The 19,442-nt window shown below is 46.6% G+C and overlaps 1 protein-coding gene and 1 long non-coding RNA gene across 4 annotated transcripts; both read left to right on the top strand.

Moving 5' to 3' along the window:
- The first annotated feature begins 65 nt into the window (after positions 1–65).
- Positions 66–19,081, top strand: LOC143837335 (membrane-spanning 4-domains subfamily A member 4A-like). Of its 3 annotated transcripts, none has more exons than XM_077337022.1 (7): positions 83–774; positions 2,663–2,841; positions 6,204–6,320; positions 7,739–7,795; positions 12,331–12,507; positions 13,850–13,969; positions 18,347–19,081. In XM_077337022.1, exons 2-7 carry the CDS (start codon positions 2,731–2,733, stop codon positions 18,404–18,406), a joined length of 642 nt encoding a protein of 213 aa, XP_077193137.1. In that variant the 5' UTR covers positions 83–774; positions 2,663–2,730; the 3' UTR covers positions 18,407–19,081. The 3 variants fall into 3 exon arrangements, with proteins under 3 accessions (XP_077193139.1, XP_077193137.1, XP_077193138.1); XM_077337023.1 differs by lacking the exon at positions 83–774 and adding an exon at positions 1,308–1,349; XM_077337024.1 differs by lacking the exon at positions 6,204–6,320 and having other exon boundaries at positions 66–774.
- On the top strand, positions 7,903–10,533 carry LOC143837342 (uncharacterized). Its single transcript, XR_013230958.1, has 2 exons — positions 7,903–9,020; positions 9,138–10,533. It is a non-coding gene; the product is annotated as an uncharacterized LOC143837342 (long non-coding RNA).
- Positions 19,082–19,442: the final 361 nt, after the last annotated feature.

Raw genomic sequence — 19,442 nt, forward strand, 5'->3', positions numbered from 1 at the left:
TCAGCAGCTGCCGTCCCCCAAGCGCTGGGCGGCGACTCCAGCTGGGATCCTTGTTTTGCTGCGGGAGTCGCCTTCCCCCTTCCCCTGCCCGGCCCCGGCGCTCTCCCGGGCTCCTCCTCCACCGACGCCCATCCAGCCAGAGCTCTCGTCTCGACGCGGCGCGCCTTGTTTACCCGCTGCAGCCGCTGAAACCGAATCCAATTCGGAGCGCGCTGCCCTTCGCCTCCCGCTCCCTATTGGCCGAGGATTTTGGGGTTTTTTTTGGGGGGGGGGTGTACGTGTACTGCAGGGTTGTAAGGAGCGACTCCCTATTCCAGATGTTGGGGGGTAGAGGAGAATAAGCAGCTCCTTCTCCCCACGGGCCGGCCCCTGTCCGCATCGCCCGCTTGGACAGTCGGTCTCGGCAGGTCCCTCGACGGCGTTCGCGGCGCCGCTCCAGGGGAGACCCTGCAGGGAGCGGCGTCCTCCGTTCGGCCCCAGCTCGCTGCCCGGGGCGCTCTGGAGCCCAGCCCGGCGATCCTGAGAGGCTGAGCCGGGCTCGGGAGGCGTCGCGGACCCGCCCCGGATCCGGCCACCCCCGCTCGGTGGCTGCTTGCCGGGGAGGGAGCGGCGGCGGACTCGCCAGCGCCTCCCCGTGGACGGACGAAGGAGCGCTTTGGGTTAAGCCGCGGGACGGCTCCGGATCCGGGGCGAGGCTGCGATCGGAGGGTCCGGAGTCGCTCAGGTCCTGCCTCTACTTCTTCGACGTTAAGACTGCGGGATCGACACGCTCGGGCAAGTATCGCTTCGTGCATGTGCGAATGTGTTCGGAAGACCCCGTGTCTTGTCGCGCCAAGAACAGCGCTTGGCTCCGGCTTCCCCCCCTTGGCTCGACGGGTTTTTTTTTTGGGGGGGGGTTACAAGAAGTGCGCTCCCCCCTCTCTCCTTAGCCGGCTGGCCAGTCTCGAACAGTTGAATGGCAGGTAAAAGGGTTGGAGCAAATTCGCCGGTTGGATTTCAGCCTGCTTCAAAGGTTGTTCAAGGCTTAAGGGACTGGGGGAGGAAATGAGCGGCCCCAAAAGGTGCTTGCATTCCCTCTCCCCCCCCCACTCCCCCGCAAACCCGTGCAATTGAGGTGCAGAATCTGAGAGCACAGAATTGTGACATAACTGGGGTTTGCTTTACATGAATGACTTCCAGGGAATGACCTGATACCTGTGGATCAGGCTACAGGCGATGTGGGGTGGATCTCAGTGCGGAATAACTTCCTTCCCCTTTTGGGGTTAATTTTCGCTAATGCAGGCTTTCTCATCCAGAGTTTCGTAAGCTCCTGGGGTTTCTTAACCGCCTTGGAAGAGTTTCCCGAACGGGTGGGTGTTAATTAATTTCTAATACGGATTTTCGAAATTCGTTCAGCATTTATTTGGCTGCTATGGCCATATATGGTCACTGTGGACCTGCCCCCCCCCCAATCCCTAAATGGCCAGGGTTGGGCCCGGAGGGGGTGGGAAGGGGAGGGGCCCCAGGGAGGCATGTACACAGCTGGGCTTCCCAGGCATATTCTGCACAATAATGCCACTTGGAAGACTGAAGAATGTTTCAGGGGTTTCTCAATGGTACAAAAGCTGAGAAAGCCTGTGCTAACGGCTTGAAGTGAAAGGGTCAAGGTTTTTAAGTGGCTTTGAGACCCCTTTGGGCAGTGAAAAACAACTCCACTTAACTCTCAACTAGCTGGATTTCAAACACCGATTCCTCAAAAAGTATTGAAGGGTAAGGGATGAATGGGAGTTGATCCAGGGGGTTCCTGGGGGGAAAAAAACATTGGGGAATACATGAGAGAAAGGTGTGATCCTGTATGTGATCCTTATCAGCTTTTTGCTCCTAGCTAGGGGAGGGGGGGGGGGAGGCCAAAGGATTATAGAAAGGGCTATGGAAAAGGACTTATGGAAAGAGTGTAGATTCTCACCTGCATTGATGTTTTCATAGAGAAAGGGGATCCATTCTATAGGTATAACCTGACCTGTAATTGTAATTTATTCCATAGTAATAACTTGACCTGGATGGGCCAGGCTAGCCCGATCTTATCAGATCTCAGAAGCTAAGGAGGGTCAGCCCTGGCTAGTGTTTGGATGGGGGGCCACCAAGGAAGACCAGGTCCTTGCACAGAGACAGGCAATGGCAAGCCACCTCTGAAATTTGCTTGACTTGAAAACTCTATGGGGTCAGCATAAGTTAGCTGTGCCTTAGTGGCCCTTTCCTCCACCCTCACCCATGAGGAGAAGTAGCATTCCCATGTGGTTACCACAATCCCTCCTTGCCTACCTTCCAGGCCCAGTGACCCCAAACTCCTGGTGCTGGGACCCAAATTCACCTGAAGTTGCCTTCTACTGAATTAGACATTGGTCCATCAAGGTCATTTTTGTGTACACAGACTGGGAGTTGCTGTCCAGTGTCTCAGGATAAGGCTTTTCACGTCCCCTACTGCCAGGTCCTTGTAACTGAAGATAGCAAGGACCTTCATCATGAAAAGTGAAGGCTCTGTGAAGGTCTCTGCTGATTGTTTCGTTTCCATTGAGTCACAGCCAGAACAGGAGGCCTGTGTGAGTTGCTTCCTTCAAAGGAGCTCCTATTCAGACCCTGTTGATTTACTCTGATTTCTGTTGCTTCATCTCCTTGCTTGCAGCTGCCTTTGAATATCTGGTTGGGTGCTGCTGACTGCAGTGGTAGACCAACATCTTCTCAGTAGCCACCATGGACCTCAGGAGCTCTGGAACATTTGAGTCCTTCTCAAGCGGCCAAGTGCCACCTTCTATGTCTCGACCCCTGAAGAAGTTCTACAGGGGGGAACCGATGGCTTTGGGGGTAAGTATAAAGGGGAGGGGATTCATGCAATCAGGGTGTTTAGATAACATCTCTCCAGGGTCCTGCTTGAGGCAACATATCAATCAAACCATAAGATCATAAATGCTTTATATAGTATCAATAAAAACATAAACAACTTGAGACATAAAATAGCTATTGAGCACCCTACAAAGGCATGGATGAAGGGCAATTAACTAACTTGAATGGATGCCATAATTTGCCAGCAAGACAACTAAAATCTCCCATGAACTCCAGCTGCCTGTTGCTTCTCTGTGTCATGAATGTTGTCACATATTCATGTAGCCCCCAGCCTGAAGGTAGTGCATCTTGCCTCAATCAGGGCCTTTATCGGCACTGGCCTTTTGAATTTCCATTGACTCGGTTTTTAAAAAGTAATCTGCACTTGATCCTAGTCTTCAGTCTGATGTTGTTCGCTTTACTTTTTCCATTTGCACTCTGGAGTCACACCACTTATTCTCTGGGATCTCCAAGTGAGGATTTTCTCCACCTGATTGGAGAAATGTGGGCCCATTGCACTCTCTTCCAGGAGCAGATGTACTGCCACTTTCAGATTTTCTCCCCGCCCCAGCCATGCCCCCAGCACTGACATTGTGCAGAGTTCTCTACTGGTTGATCAGTTTTTGGCAAGATCAGTCCCTCTCACTTCCTGTGGGCTCATTTTAGTCCTGCCTTCATTTTGTCCCAGCTTCTGTGATCTAAAAGCATTTTTCCCGCTTTATAAGATCCCTTAAGTAATGGGATAAGCAATCACATCAAGAGTTAAAGAGGCCCCTGTCTATGCTTCCAGCTGCCTCCTCCTCCCTCCTCCCAGTTCACAAATGCTTTGCATAGGCCTATTATGCACGGCCGCCGAAATGGCGATTTTGGGTCACATGGAAAATGCGGAGGGGGAAGACGCGAAGCAAACTGCTTATGCACGGGATGGGACGCAACGGCGGCAAAACCCAGAGTAACCGATTATGCACGCGGCGACCCCAGCGCTGCTTCTGGTTGTGCCCTGGTCGCCCGGAAGCTCCACTTTCTTCCGCGTTTCGTTAACGTGGCTTTTTTGGCGGCCTGCACCGAATCTGAGGCCGGTTGCAGCCGGCGCTGTGTGTTATCGGTGATTTTAGGCAACGCCATTCCACCCTGAATGCAGACCTTCCCCTCCATGCATAATGGGCCAGAGTGAGTGGTCAGAGTCTCTGGCCAGGGCTGTGTGCATTAGTCTTTCCTCCTGCCCTTTCTCTCTCAAGTTGGCAAATCGTTTTTTTTAAGTGAAGGGGATGTGGTACGCTGAGATTCCTTTTAAAAAGACAAGTCTGAAGTGCCACTGTTTTTCTACCTTTTTTTTTAAAGGAAAAAATGCCAGAGAATAGGGCTTATAGCCTGCAATTATAATGTGGCTCAAATGGCTCGGTAAAGAGCATAGCATTGTGAGTTCAAACCTCGCTGTGTGTTTTATTTTGTGTTTTATTTTTTCCCCTCTCACAGGAGTTTTTATCTTTTTACCTTGGAAAAGCTTGTGATCTAAAAATGGACCATTTTAAAAACATGGGCTTTTCAAAACAGATTGCAACCACTAAACTTTTGGTGTGTTTGACAGAATGGTGGTTTTTGAACAATATTTCACAATACTAGATATTCTTATATATGATACGTATCAGTTGGAGCATCACTTTCTAGCAAGTAACCACTTTTATTTATATTCGTTGATCACTGGTAGTAATGTTAAGAAATACTTTAAAAATTACAAAACATTTTCCAAAAAAGCTCATTAGAACATCTTTAGTTTTAAAGGAATTCTTACCACCTAGCAATTCCTAATGTTATATTTTTATACTGTACAAGTGCATTTAAACATATTTGACTACTGAGGAAGACCCCTTGGGGGCTAAAATGTATCTGGCGTTTGTTGCTTATATATTCCATGTGTTATTGTGATTCTGTATTTTCTGTATTTTGTCAGTTTTTAACTTATGTGCGTGTAATTTTAATAAATATTTGTATTTTAAACAAAAACATTAATTTTTGGCAGCTCAGTCTTACGTTCCTAACTTGTCTTGTCAGGAGGGTTATTTGCTTCCCTTTTTGGCTATGGGTTATTTTCAGTGTGACATTGACCCATGCCCAAACCGAAATATTAACCATCTGAGGCTGAAAAATTAGTTGCAGATTGTGATAACACAGTGCACATTGCATTGAAGAAAAGCAGAAGTGGAAGCCGAAAGAGCTTCAGTTGGCTTCTCCATTTCATTTCCTCCTTCTCTGTTGCTTAACTTGTTCTGGGGATGGTTTATGGAAGCGGACACACCCAGATGCCCAGCCACAAAGCAGTTTGGTGGTGGTGGTGGTGGCGAGTGCCATCAAGTCTCAGCCAACTATTAGTGACCCCTCGTGGGGTTTCTGAGGCAAGAGATGTTCAGAGGTAGTTTGCCTCAGTACAGCGACATTCATGTGATTTATATCCCACCACTCCCATACAATGGCTCATGGTGGGTCACAAAGTCCTCATTAAAACCCCCATTAAAAGGACATAGCAATACAGTACAGAAAAAAAACACAGCAAACAAGACGATAAATAACCATCCCCGTCCCAAAAGACTGATACACCCACTATTGGGGAGGGATATGCCTATGGTTGGCCCCGGCACTCTATCCTAAATGTTGCATGCATATGACTCATTTTGGTGGGACTACAATGGTGGGCCACCAGCAAGCAATGAAGCTAACATTCTGCCTGGTCCTCTTTTGGCAAGAGATGTTCAGAGGTAGTTTGTTTCAGTACAGCGACCCTGGACTTCCTGTCTGAGTACCAGCCAGGGTCAACCTTGCTTATCTACTGAGGCATGACAAGGCTGGGGCCATCCAGGGCAGAATTAAAAGCAGTGTTGGGCTGAGTCAAATGCCCATTTCTAACCAATATTGTTTGCATTCTCTATACATTTCCACACATTTTATGGCTATAGATTTCATTCATTCATTCATTCATTCATTCATTCATTCATTCATTCATTCATTCATTCATTCATTCATTCATTCATTCATGTGATTTATATCCCACCACTCCCATACAATGGCTCATGGTGGGTCACAAAGTCCTCATTAAAAACCCCATTAAAACCCCCATTAAAAGGACATAGCAATACAATACAGAAAAAAAACACAGCAAACAAGACGATAAATAACCATCCCCGGACCCAAAAGACTGATACACCCACTATTGGGGAGGGATATGCCTATGGTTGGCCCCGGCACTCTATCCTAAATGTTGCATGCATATGACTCATTTTGGTGGGACTACAATGGTGGGCCACCAGCAAGCAATGAAGCTAACATTCTGCCTGGTCCTCTTTTGGCAGATCACCCAAATACTCATCGGCATCTTTGAAATCGCTTTTGGGCTTGCGGTCTATGTGGCTTTTGGTTATTATTTCGAGGAAATGCACATCATGGCGCCATTTTGGGCTGGAAGCTTGGTAATTATCTACATGTAGGAGAGGAATGAACAACCCTTCTGAAAGGCCTTCCAGGCACAGAAGACCATGCTTAGCTCCCTAGATTAGTCCACTAGGTCGCTAGGAGCTCAGCAGAAGATGAGCAGCATAGGAGATGAAATATTTGAGATGTATTCTCTGGCCTTTCCAGCTATTTGAAGCGAGTACCTTAGATGGGAACTCTGTTGCCTCTGAAACATAATGCAGAGTTCCGTTAATGCTGACTCATTAATGCCCACGTGCCTTCCCCTCCCCCCGCACACACCCAGCTTCTTCATATTTGAGTTCTGTTGCCCAGCACTAAGATGACACCTGCAAGTTGTCAGCAACAAATCCAACAGTGCCGTGGATCATTCGCACACAGATCATACTCCTGTTCGTGTCTGTACCGAATGGCATTGTGGATCCCCATCCATTCTGAACTTACTTTTCACTCTGTAATGGGACTGTTTGCAGCTTTACTTGAACACACATGAAGCTGACTTGTCCTGAAACAGTCCACCTTGGTCAATGTTGTCTTCGCAGAGTGGCAGCTCTAGGATCTTCCCCATTGCCCATCCTTTAAGCACCCTGGTCCCAAGGCAAAACCAGCCTACCTACTTCCGCACTGGGGATGCCAGGGTTTGAGACTGAAATCTTTATTCAAAGCAGATGCTCTACCACTAAGCTTTCCCCGCTCCCCAGGACATTGGGATGACTTCCCCCATTTCCCCAGTCAGTCAAATACTGTAGAACAGGGGTAGTCAACCTGTGGTCCTCCAGATGTTCATGGACTACAGTTCCCACGAGCCCCTGCCAGCAAACACTGGCAGGGGCTCATGGGAATTGTAGCCCATGAACATCTGGAGGACCACAGGTTGACTACCCCTGCTGTAGAATGTAATTGATTAAAAAGGTCAGGGCAAGTCATGGCTTAAGGAGGGTTGGTTGAGTCTGTGTGTGTTTCCTGAGTTTACTATGCAGACATAGAATTCTGAAGGGCGTTCTCAGTCACAGGACCATGAGAGTTTGTGTTTTCATTTCTTCAAGGGAGCCAATCTCAGGTTGTGTAGAGAAGTCTGGGGGGAGGGAGAAAGCCCTGGAGATGAGTCAGTGCCCCCTGTATTCAGGACCCTTTTCACGTCCATAAGGGACTACAAATTTGTGCAGCTGGGAGCCAAGAGACCCATGGGGAAGTCTCTTGCATCCAATTACTTGTTGACTTACTGCCCCCTCCTGTTTGGAATCCCTGATATGAGGAGGACCAAGGTTGTGGGTTTATTGGTCCACTCGGGGCCTCGACTAGATGACCAGATAGACTTCCTGTCCTAGAGATGTAGTGGTTGAGAAGAAAAGTTGGCCAATACACAAGTCACTCTGATTAAGAATTTGCTTCTGACCTCTTTTTCTGTCTTCCACAGTATATCATTTCCGGATCCTTGTCTGTGGCGGCGGCCAAGAAACCCAAAATACCCCTGGTAATGGACATATTTGGGAATAATTGGGCTAGTGAGGGAATCAGACACAGTAAGCTGGCAGGCAAAGATAACATCATAGATTTCGGAGAGGGCTTCCCCCCTCCCATTTAGGACTCTTCACAATTTGTGTCCCTTCTAAAATGGCATTCACGATTGTCGGGCATCCCCTTTTAGCCCCACTACAATTCTGGGAGTTCAGGCTAAGAGAGTCAAAGGTCATAGGATCTTTTCCTCCTGCATCCAATAAGAGAGTCTTGACTCAGAAGTTCCAGAGCAGTGGTCCCCAACCTTTTTATCACCGGGGACCATTCAACGCTTGACAATTTTACTAAGGCCCGTTGGGGGGGGGTAGTTTACTCCTCTACTCTCAACCACTGCCCTAATGCTCTCTGATCGCTATGGTAATGTTTAAACATCCCTTCAAAATAAGATACAAACAATGAACATAAGGAACATTTTATTTTCATGGAAACTTTAACTCATGACAATGACAAATCAATGGGAACCCTGAGCTTGTTTCTCTGCAATGAGATAGTCCCATCTGGGAGTGATGGAAATCAAGGACACCCAAAGTGTGTTGTAGAGGGCTGGGGGGGGGGAGAAGGCATCCTTCGGGGCCCACCTCCAATTAGTCGACGGACCACATGTGGTCCGCAGCCCACAGGTTGGGGATCGCTATTCCAGAGGAATTTGCCAGTCCAAAACATTCAGCAGCAGATCAATCCAGGATGTATATCTCTATTGAGGGCTGTCTAATCTTTAGATCTGATCATACACATGAGATAAAGAAGAGGAGGCCGGGAAACATGATTGCTCTCTGAAAGGAACGGAAGAGGGCAGGAAACTGTTCTGCTTGGCCGGAGAGGACTTGTAAAAGAAATTATGGGCAGAAAGGTACCAGCTGGACATTAGGAAGGAAATTTACATTAGGAGTAGTTCAGCAGAGGAATGGGTTGCCTTAGGGGGTGGTGAGCTCCCCCTCACTGGCTGTCTTCAAGCAGCTGCTGGACAGCGAATTAATCCTGGATGCTGATCCTGCATTGAGCCCGGGGTTGGACCCTTCCAACTCCATGGTTCTGTAGTTCTCTGTGGTTCAGAGATTTCATCTAGTGAAAGGTAAAATAGTTTTCTTTATTAAACAAGATGTTAGAAAATTTTCTTTATTAAGCAAAGGGTTTGAAAATTAACTTTATACTTACTGTAAAAACAAATGCTAAACCCAGGGGTAGTCAACCTGTGGTCCTCCAGATGTTCATGGACTACAATTCCCATGAGCCCCTGCCAGGAAACGCTGGCAGGGGCTCATGGGAATTGTAGTTCATGAACATCTGGAGGACCACAGGTTGACTACCCCCTGGCTAAACCTATCAAAATGCATAGTGTTTTAAAAATCATATATATACCAGGTCATGTCTGACCCTTGGGGTGACGCCCTCTAGTGTTTTCATGGCAGACTCAATACAGGGTGGTTTGCCAATGCCTTCCCCAGTCATTATCATTTACATACCGCTCTCCTTTGTGGCTCAGCGTGGTTTACAGGGTGGTTTATATTATATGTTCAAGAAAACCTGGTTTCAGATTATTGTCTCACTGCTTTTAGGGTTGGCTTCTCCACCTTCTCATTTTACTCACTGGTAAGTTCCTTTTTCCAGGGGTGAGTATTTGTACTGCATGTAACTCAGCCCTTCTAGTGGTCGATTCAATATCACACCAGGTTATTTCCAGCATCTTTCCCTGCAGATTTAAACCACAGGTTTACTTACCCGTAAGTAAAATGAGAAGGCAGAACAGTTTTAAGTCAGACACGCACAGAGACACCTCAGGGCATTTCCGCACATCAATAAAAATAGCGTTACGCCAGCTGAATGGCATAGCACTAAATATGATTGCGCCTCCAAGCCCCTCCTCACCTTTTGGCTGTCTCACTTTTGTCTGCTGCCTATTCACACTTCTCACCCTCCACATCTGCTGCTGGAAATGGCGGAAGAGAGCAATGTGGTTTATACACGTCTCTCTTCTGCCTATCAATCAAGTCAGGCAGCCAATCCACTTTCTGCATGTTTCAAAGGTCCCGTGATGCCAACTAATTTTTTTTAAATTCATACTTCTCTGTTTAAACGCCTATGCATAGATGCATAGTACTTTTTGAATACCATCCCTTATGGAATCATGAGTCTTTAGCTACTTTGGGGGGGACTTTAGACAGACATGCTTTGTGTCACAACTTTGGAAAAAAATACTTTTATTTCTGGCATTGCCTGCACACTTGTCCACCTAGTCATTGCTCCAGGCTGTTCTCCATTTTTAAAAAGCACTTCCCGTCCTCCATAGGAAAGGAGAAGGAGGCAGGTGCGAGGGCAGGATGTTGGAGGTGGAAATAGTGCTTCTTTGCCTCCATACATTTATTTTGCTGGTGGTCATCTGGTTGTCCACCAGGGGATAGTGCTTTTTAGGTTGGTGAATCCACTTTTTGGGATTCACCAACTCGTGCTTTAAAATGGCGGATCTAGCAAGCGGTTTGCTGGCTGGACGTGGGAGGTTGGCGATGTCATGTGGAATAGCCGGAATATAGAGTCTTCAGAGGGTAAGTATGACACTAAATTTATGGCATGCAGAAAAGCCCTCAGTATTCTTCTGAGACTTCCAGTCAGAGAAATCTGATTTGCCTATCTTGGTAGGGCACTTTTACAGAAATATATCGTTCTTCTCTAACTCAAAATCATTAAAAAAAAAGATAATCTGATGTGTATGAGAATAATCTGATATGTCATTATCTTTTTCTAATCTAAAGCAAGATAAGAAGGGCCAGTAGTTAATAAGTCCATGAGCTCACAGAAAACACGCATGATCAGCAAGAAATGTTGGTGGTTCATTCAAAATACTGCTATAAGCTAGCAACATTCAAAGTAGAGTAAGGATTTGAACCCAGGCCTCCCAGTGCCTCACCTCATGCTGTTACCACCACACTACATTGACCAAGTTGGATCGACAGAGATAATGCACATCTTGTCCTCCAGTGACCCTTTTGTGCATGATACTGATGAATGGCTTGGTGATGTGTGCACAGAGATGGTTGGCAGTTTAAATATGCAAGAGAACAGAGCATCAACCAAGCTGCTTAAAAGAATAAAATAATTGCATTATGAAAAGAAACAAACTTTGTAAGAGAGGAGAGAGTCCTAACTGTTCTGTCTTCTTTCATTCCGCCTGTTCTGGAGGGAAGCAGGGAGGAAGTGACCTCAAAGGAGCAGGAAGTCTCCTATTGAGTTGATCAGGGCACCAGAAGAGAGAATTTGAAAACTACCAGGAAGTTCCTGATCTAAGTATTCTAACTACACATCTCCCCTGACGGTGTTCATATTCTGTTCAATCATGCACAATCATGCAATCGTGCACATTCTGTTCAATCATGCATGCCACGCATCTTGCATATTCAGAAATTTTTAATAACATTTTTCTACAGCAAAAATAAAAGCTGGATGCAAAGCTTTACAGATTCGTCTTCCATGCCGTAAACAAACCATGTAGACATTATTAAGTTCCATTCAAAATTGTAGTCAGAATAATAATAATCCATTTATCAAACAGCTAACGTTTTGATGGTGCACCATGCAGGTTAGTTTATTCAACTATACAAAGTCTTTTCATTTTTCTATGAAGTTGTGTTGTTTCCCCAGTATCTAGCAAAGAAGTTATGGCATCTCAAACAAATTCTTGAGTATCTTAGGGAAGTAATTCTATATAAAGGTAAAGGTATCCCCTGTGCTAGCACCAAGTCATGTCTGACCCTTGGGGTGACGCCCTCTAGTGTTTTCTTGGCAGACTCAATATGGGGTGGTTTGCCAGTGCCTTCCCCAGTCATTACCTTTTTACCCCCCAGCAAGCTGGGTACTCATTTTACCGCCCTCGGAAGGATGGAAGGCTGAGTCGACCTTGAGCCGGCTGCTGGGATCGAACTTCCAGCCTCATGATCAGAGCTTCAGACAGCATGTTGGCTGCTTTACCACCCTGCATCACAAAAGGCTCATTTATAATTCTATATAGCTTGATAAGAATCGTTTAGGGAGAGTTGCAAACTCTGGATCAGGACATTCCTGGAGATTTTGGGGGCAGAGGTGGAGAGGAGAGGGACTTCAATGGAACATAATACCGTAAGAGTCCAGTCTTCCAAGCAGCCATTTTCTCCAGGGGGACGGATCTTTGTAATCTGGAATTCAGTTGTTCCTGGAGATTTTTGGGGTAGACCTGAGAGCGGGCGGGATTTAGGGTGAGGAGGGACCTCAGTGGAGTGTAATGCTATGGAGTCCCCCCTCCAAAGCAGCCATTTTCTCCAGAGGAACTGATATCTTTAGCCTGGAAATGAGCTATAATTCCGAAGGATCCCCAGGTCCCACCTGGGGACTCACATTCCTTCCAAGAAGGAAGACGAAGGAAGATTTAGACCCGGAATCTGAAGAAAGCAGCACTTCAGCAGTGGAAGGAGGGAACTAAGTTCTCCTAAAGAAATAACTTCTTCTTTTTTTTGCTTCCTGTAGGTGAAAGGTGCCTTGGGCATGAACATTGTGAGCTCTGTAGCAGCTGGCATCATGATAATAACGTCCTCGATTGCGATGACCTTTCGACACCTACCATACAGAGGGTACTCATGTGAATACTTTCACAATGACACCAAAACGATTGAAGCTTGCCATGAAACCAACACTTACCCTTATGTAAGTGGACCTCACCCAGAGCTGAGTTGTGGGCCAGCTTGGCCAGGTCTAGGCAAAAGAGGAGAGAATGTGAGGGACCTATGCCTTGACAATCATCATTCTCTGAATCAGGGGTAGTCAAACTGCGGCCCTCCAGATGTCCATGGACTACAATTCCCACAAGCCCCTGCCAGCATTTGCTGGCAGAGGCTTGTGGGAATTGTAGTCCATGGGCATCTGGAGGGCCGTATTTGCTGGCAGGGCCTTGTGGGAATTGTAGTCCATGGAGGCCGCAGTTTGACTACCCCTGCTCTGAATGAAAAACACGGCTCTGATAATTCCCGTAGCAAGTGAGTGTTGCCTAGGTCTTAATGCTGCCAGGTAGGCCTTCCCTACTTCTCCATTACTCTTAGATGAATGGCGTCCCTCTCCCTTGATTTTCGGCACAGCTATCCATATTTCTTTAAATTGTGTCTGGGATATTAGCAGATGCAGCCAAGGGAAAGGCAATTCCAAGTGGCTGAAACTAAAACAGTTCTACAGGGCCTGCAAGACAGAGTTGTCCCACCGGGCCCAGAATCAGTCAACATACCTTGCCCTCCTATGCACTCAAATGGCCAACATATATGGAACCATGTTCATCACTCCCACTCCCCACTGCAGGAAGGAAAGGTGTGCTCCTGGCCAGTCAAAGGACAGGAAATGTAGGAAATGTTTTCTGAATATTTATGGTGTTATTTTTTTCTCCGTGAAATTGTGATCATGCTTTTATTCAGATTTATAACAATATGTTCGTTCGTTGATTCGTTCGTTCATTCATTCATTCATTCATTCATTCATTCATTCATTCATTGGACTTGTATACCGCCGCTCCCAGCAAGCTGGTCTGTGGCGGTTCACAAAAAGAAACAATGTACAACAAGCCAACATTTAAAACATATCATAAAACAATTACCAATAATCCTAAAAACAATCCCAAATCGTCATGAAAAGCCAGTATACACTATTGACTATAAAACCTCTACTCATACATTGGCCCATCGGGGCCAATGCTGATGGTAACATTAACTGGCAGTTTATAATAAGATGCCATAGGGTCCCTAATGCTGTCTAATATTGTGCAGAGGGACAAAAAAACAGTATATAAGCTTTCTGGAAGGGCAGTGTAAAAATGTGGAAAGAAGGAAGGAAGGGAAGGAAGGGAAGGAAGGAAGGGAAGGGAAGGGAAGGGAAGGAAGGAAGGAAGGAAGGAAGGAAGGAAGGAAGGAAGGAAGGAAGGAAGGAAGGAAGGAAGGAAGGAAGGAAGGAAGGAAGGAAGGAAGGAAGGAAGGAAGGAATGATGCCTGTGTTTTTTCCCCGGCAGGCTACAATGTATAACACAATGGTCATCCTTTTCATGCTCACCATCATAGAGTTCATCATCACCATTGTGTCTGCTGCCTTTGGATGTGCCAGCGTTTGTCGGGATGCCTACAGTGAAACGGTAATGGGGGTGGGGGAATGCAAACCGAAAGCAGGGGTGGGGCCTTGGGATGGGGGGCAGGGTTGCTTTGTTGTCCGTTGAAGGGGGTGTGGTGCTTGAAACCGTGTTTCGCATCAGGGGTGGGATCTAGGTCCAGGGTGCTTCCAGCATCTGTTCTTTGCATTCCACCTGTGCGGACCTACAGCGAAGCAGCCTTGTATCCAGGAGCCTCCACCTTGGCCTCAGAAGAAACCTTCAGCAGTCTATTCCACATCTCCTGAACAGGTGTGTTAAACGTAGTTTATTCCCAGCCTGCAATAGGCCGATGCTTGTTGGGTGAAATCAGAATGGCGCATCCGTTGTAAACAGATGCAGCTGTGCACAGGGGATGTGAAGATGCTGGTGTTTGGAGCTGAAGAGCCAACGTGCTTCAGGGGAAGTCAATAGGCTTGCCTACTCTGGGTTTAGAAATTCCCTGAGATTTAGGGGTGGAGCTGGGAGACAGCAAGGCCTGGGGAAAGGAAGGACTTTAGAGGTGTGTAATATTGAACCTGCCCCCCAATACAGCCCTTTTCCCCTGATGAACTCATCTCTTCCTCCTTACCTAGAATCATAGGGCCATTTCGCACGGCTTCAAAATAGCACAATGGTTACTAATTGAAAACGCTACTAATTTGGAATAACGCACGACGTCGTAGACAATCTGCAACACTCCTGAAACCAAGCCGCAAAAAGCGCTTCGTTGTAGCGCTTTCAGGGGAATCCCAAAAAGTGGATTCACCCTCCGGAAAGCGATACAGTCCTGCAACCAATCTGCAACACTAGCGAAAAAGACCTGTGCGTTAACATTGTTGAGGTTTCTTCAAAGTCCCTCCTCCTGAGCCTGTCCTCCAAACTTCCGGCGAAGCGATCGCCATTTTTTTTTCTCCGAGCGAGCGGGGATAAACGCACCAGCGAGCCTCTTTCTGTTTAGAGGCTTCCCTGGCTTCAGTCCTTCACCTTTAGTCACTAAGCACAAACCACAGAAAAGCCCGTTTGCTGATGTATTTTCCCATTAATTTTTACACATTAATTCAGCCGAAAATCGGGCCCGTGAGAGGGGGGGGGGGATTTTTTTTTTTCACTCGGGGGGAGCGTGGCAACGATCAAACGACAGCTCAAACACACCAGGCAGCTGTATGGGTCTCTCCGTTGCAATGAATCTACCCAGATTCGTTGCAATGGGTCTGTTTTTTTTTTAAAAAAAGCTTTCTTAAAGGGAAAGGGGCTGTTTGGGAGCATGCTAACGGCTGCCCATTGGCTGCTTGACGGCCAGGGGCGGGACGAGCTTGGCAATAGCGCTTCCTTTCTAGCGATTTCTGCCGAGACCGGAAGCCTGTGGGAAACGCTAAAAAACGCAACTGATTCCACTACAAAGCCAGGTATGCATAACGACGAATTCCACTATTTTAAATGGCGATTTTTCATTCAGTGACCAATTTGCAACAAAGATCCCCGTGCGAAAAGGCCCATAGAGTTGGAAGGGGCCTTCTGGGTCATCCAGTCTAATCCCTTGCACTAGGCAGGACACTCATAACCCTATCGCTCATCCACTGTAACCTGTCACCCCCCTGAGCCTTCACAGAATCAGCCTCTCCATCAGATGGCTCTCCAGCCTCTGTTTAAACATTTCCAAAGATGGAGAACCCACCACCTCCCGAGGAAGCCTGTTCCACCCAGGAACCACTCTGTCAGGAATTTCATCCCATTGGTTCTGGTCGGTCCCTCCAGGGCAAGAGAGAACAACTCTGCTCCATCCTCTACATCAGGGGCAGTCAACCTGTGGTCCTCACCCTGCAAATGCTGGCAGGGGCTCATGGGAATTGTAGTCCATGAACATCTGGAGGACCACAGGTTGACTACCCCTGCTCTACATGGCACCCATTTAAATACTTGAAGATAGTTATCAAATCCCCTCTCAGTCGTCTCCTCTCCAGGCTAAACATGCGTGTACACACACACACACACACACACACACACATGGTGTTTTGCATCTGCCTTTGGATGTTCTGCTTATTCATCATGGCAGATAGCCATTGATATACACCTTCGTACATTTTGAAGCCATCTCATCCCCATTTGAAGCCACCTAAGCTTGTTCTTGAAAGAACAAATTCAGGCCCAGTAGAACCAGTGACGGTTTAAGATTCACGGGGGCCCTAGCTGAGCACCGCTGTCCCTGTAACTTTGAGTTTCTGCAGTTTCACTCAATGTGCAAACTCTCTCTTGTTCTGTCTTGTCTTGTCTTTTCGAATGAGACTGCCAGAGAACTGAACGCCACATTCCAAATGTGGCCACGCTACAGAGCTACACAAAAGCCTTGGGACAACAGGCTGCTTTATTTTGAATCCCTCGCCTAATCCCTGGCATGGAATTTCATGTTTTTGCCAGTGCCGCGCACTGCTTTCATTGACAAAGTCATAGCAAAGCAAGACCCAGAGTTCTCTTTCCTCATTAGTCTCCCATCAGCTCGGTGTCTATGTAGTTATGCAAAGTTTTGTGCTATTCTGTGCCAGTTGACAATTATGTAAGCCTCATTTTCCATTTCATTTCCCCATTCAACCCACAATGATTGTTTGCCCTTGGTGGCAGGGGTCCCACAACACCCGGCACTGTCCCCTGCCACCAATCAGCTGACCTTACCAGGAGGGAGAGGAAGTATCAGGTGATGTGGCTGGTGGCACCGCAGTATCATATCTGGGATGCTACTGGGTGATGCTCTGGAATTTGGGCAAAAACTCCGTGGTAGGAACCCTTGCCCGAATAAAAGAGCATCGCCACAATGTTGCAGCATGAAGACATCATTTCCAGGGCATACTGAAAGTGATGTAGCCATGTTACCAGCAAGGTTGCCTAGGCCTACCTTCCACACCCATTAAGTTCCCCCTCCATCTCCTGCCACTTGCAAGGGACCTGGCAACCCTATTGTCAATCCATTTGGGGTTTTGTATCTTTTACCATCCAGTGCTATCTGCAAACCTGGCTGGCTACCTCAGTGCTCAAACTAGACTACAGTCAGAAGGGTGAAATGTCCCACAGTAGGCACTTTTTCCTTTCTGCTGGTCCTAGCCTTCCCTGGCCTGCAGAAAGCCTGAAGTTAGGCCGGGAGGGGGGCTTCTCCCTATCTCTCAGCTGTTGGCTTGAATGGCTTCCTGCCATTTAAACCTCGATTTCTGCTCCCCATGGCTTTTCACAGGGAGCAGAAAGCAGGGCCATTTAAATAGCTCTGAGCAATTTGAACCAACAGGTGGGGAACTCCCTGCTGCTCAGCTTCATAAACCACTACAGGGAACCACGAATTGTGCCAAAATTCATAGAAGTTTATTGCAGTTCTTCAGTTCACAAACTTCAGTTCAGGAACAAGCCCAAATTTGTGGTGAACTTTAGCTCATCAAGCTGGTTTGCGCTGATCCCTAAAGGCCAGTTGTAATCCCATGAGATCACAGGCTACCACCTAGAGGCTGGTTACCCTAAGCTGGGCACAGAATAGGAGGACTAGCTTATGCTCTAATAAAATTCTGTTCAGTCCTCTTGAGGTCTTACAGCAACTTATGCATTTTTCTTTACTCCAGTATGTTTCTAATGTTGCAATCAGCTTTGAGTCTTAGGGCTATTATGCACAGCAGGAAACCTCACAAAAGTTTGAAAAAAAATAGGTTTTTTAAAAATTATTCTGCATGTGGCCCTGGTTTCACTATGGAAAACTCATGGTAGTATTTTGGATTCTGCATGGCACTCACCCCTCATGGCAGCGAGCATGCATTTTTTTGCATCATTTCCTTGCAGTACTGTAAACTTGCTTTGCTATGACTTTTTCCTTTATGTCGGTTCCACAGACGCTTTTTATGGCATGCATAAGCGTTACTGTGTTTCTGTCTCCTTCCCTGAGCTGTCTTACACCAATGGCTGAACAGAAAGGCCCTGAGCTATGATTTCCTTGAGGCTCTGTCAGCAGCATTTGTCAGTCAGGTGACATTGCTGCTGACCACAGCCCACCAATGAGCGCCTAGTACAGTGGATGAAAGACCCTCCCACTTGAGGAAAATGCTCTCAAATGCATAATCATTTACTTTGGCCTAGTATGGTATGCAAAAACACACATTTTAAAAAGGGGCGATTATAAAAGGGGCAATTTAACAGTGTCAGTGAACTGACTTCAGTGAAAATCTGTGAATGCATAATAGCCCTAAGTGAGAGAAGCAAAAAAATACTACAAAATAATTTCCTGCCTCCTCTCTGTATTTCTTTTTAACAAGCAGTAAATGCATTGCCACTCCAAATGGTGCAGAAACCAGGTCTGAGAACCCATATGCTCTGTCTCATCTGCCTTTTTTTTGGGGGGGGGTCCCTGTTTTTCAGACTGTGGTGATTTTTCAGAACACGGCAGAGGCAAGGGTTCCTCCTCCACCTGCCCCATAAAAGCAGATCTCTAACTCCACCCATTCAGATGACTGTTTCTTTCAACTGGCTGGACCTGATTCAATTCAGTACGGTATAAACCCAAAAGAAGACAACCTTGGATTTAAGACGGCCCCTGCAAAAAAGAAAAGTTGCATGCATTATAACATGCCTGACCTGGATCTTGGCCCTGGTTAGTACCCGGATGAGAGGATACCTGAGAATCCCAGTGTCGGTTCTGCGGAGGTAGACAACGGCAACGCACCTCTGAACATCTCTTGCCATGAATACCCTATGTGGTCACCATAAGCCAGCTGTAACTTGACTGCGCTTGCCAATACCCCGAAGTCCTGATCTGGATGGCTCAGATTGGCCTGACTTGTGATGTTTTGGAAACGACAGAGATTCATTTTTAGTCTAGTACTTGGATGGGAAGAATGGCAAGAATGGCACATGGGGTGACTGTAAGTCAGCTGTGACTTCACAGGAAAAAACAATAAATGTGTAACTTGTGTAAATGTGTAACCTGTAAAGACGGACTAGTCTTTTTTGTGATGTGAAAAAGCAGGCCTACCTTGCATCATAACTTTCAAAAGACCAGTTACAAATCTTAAGTGTGCAGTCTGAGATTTCTTATAAACATCTTAGCCTCGTTTTTTCTTTTCTTTTTTAAAATATATATTATTGCTGACATTTTCATCCTAGGTATTTGTTGCTGCTCAGCTTCTCAACAGCATGGGTTTTCTGGTATGGAAAAGCCCTGTGCCATACTGCTATCTACAGCCTTTGATCAGGAAGTATAGGTATACCAGTGTCTGCCCCAGGAAATCCCATCCCTTCTCATTCCAAGGATTTGTAGGGGGAAGTCCACATTTCAACCCTTGTCCCCCTGCTAGGTCTGTGTTCTCAAGTTTTGTAAATGCTAATGTTATGCACTTTAAAAAAATCTTGCTTTTGATTTCATTGCAGCTTTAGTGGTGAGTTTTCTTGTCTTTCTTTTAAAAAAATGGTGAGATTTCTTTTTAAAACCACATTAGCCTGTCTGAAAAGAATCCCA

The sequence above is a fragment of the Paroedura picta genome, chromosome 5, assembly GCF_049243985.1.
Source record: "Paroedura picta isolate Pp20150507F chromosome 5, Ppicta_v3.0, whole genome shotgun sequence".
Lineage (NCBI taxonomy): Eukaryota > Metazoa > Chordata > Lepidosauria > Squamata > Gekkonidae > Paroedura > Paroedura picta.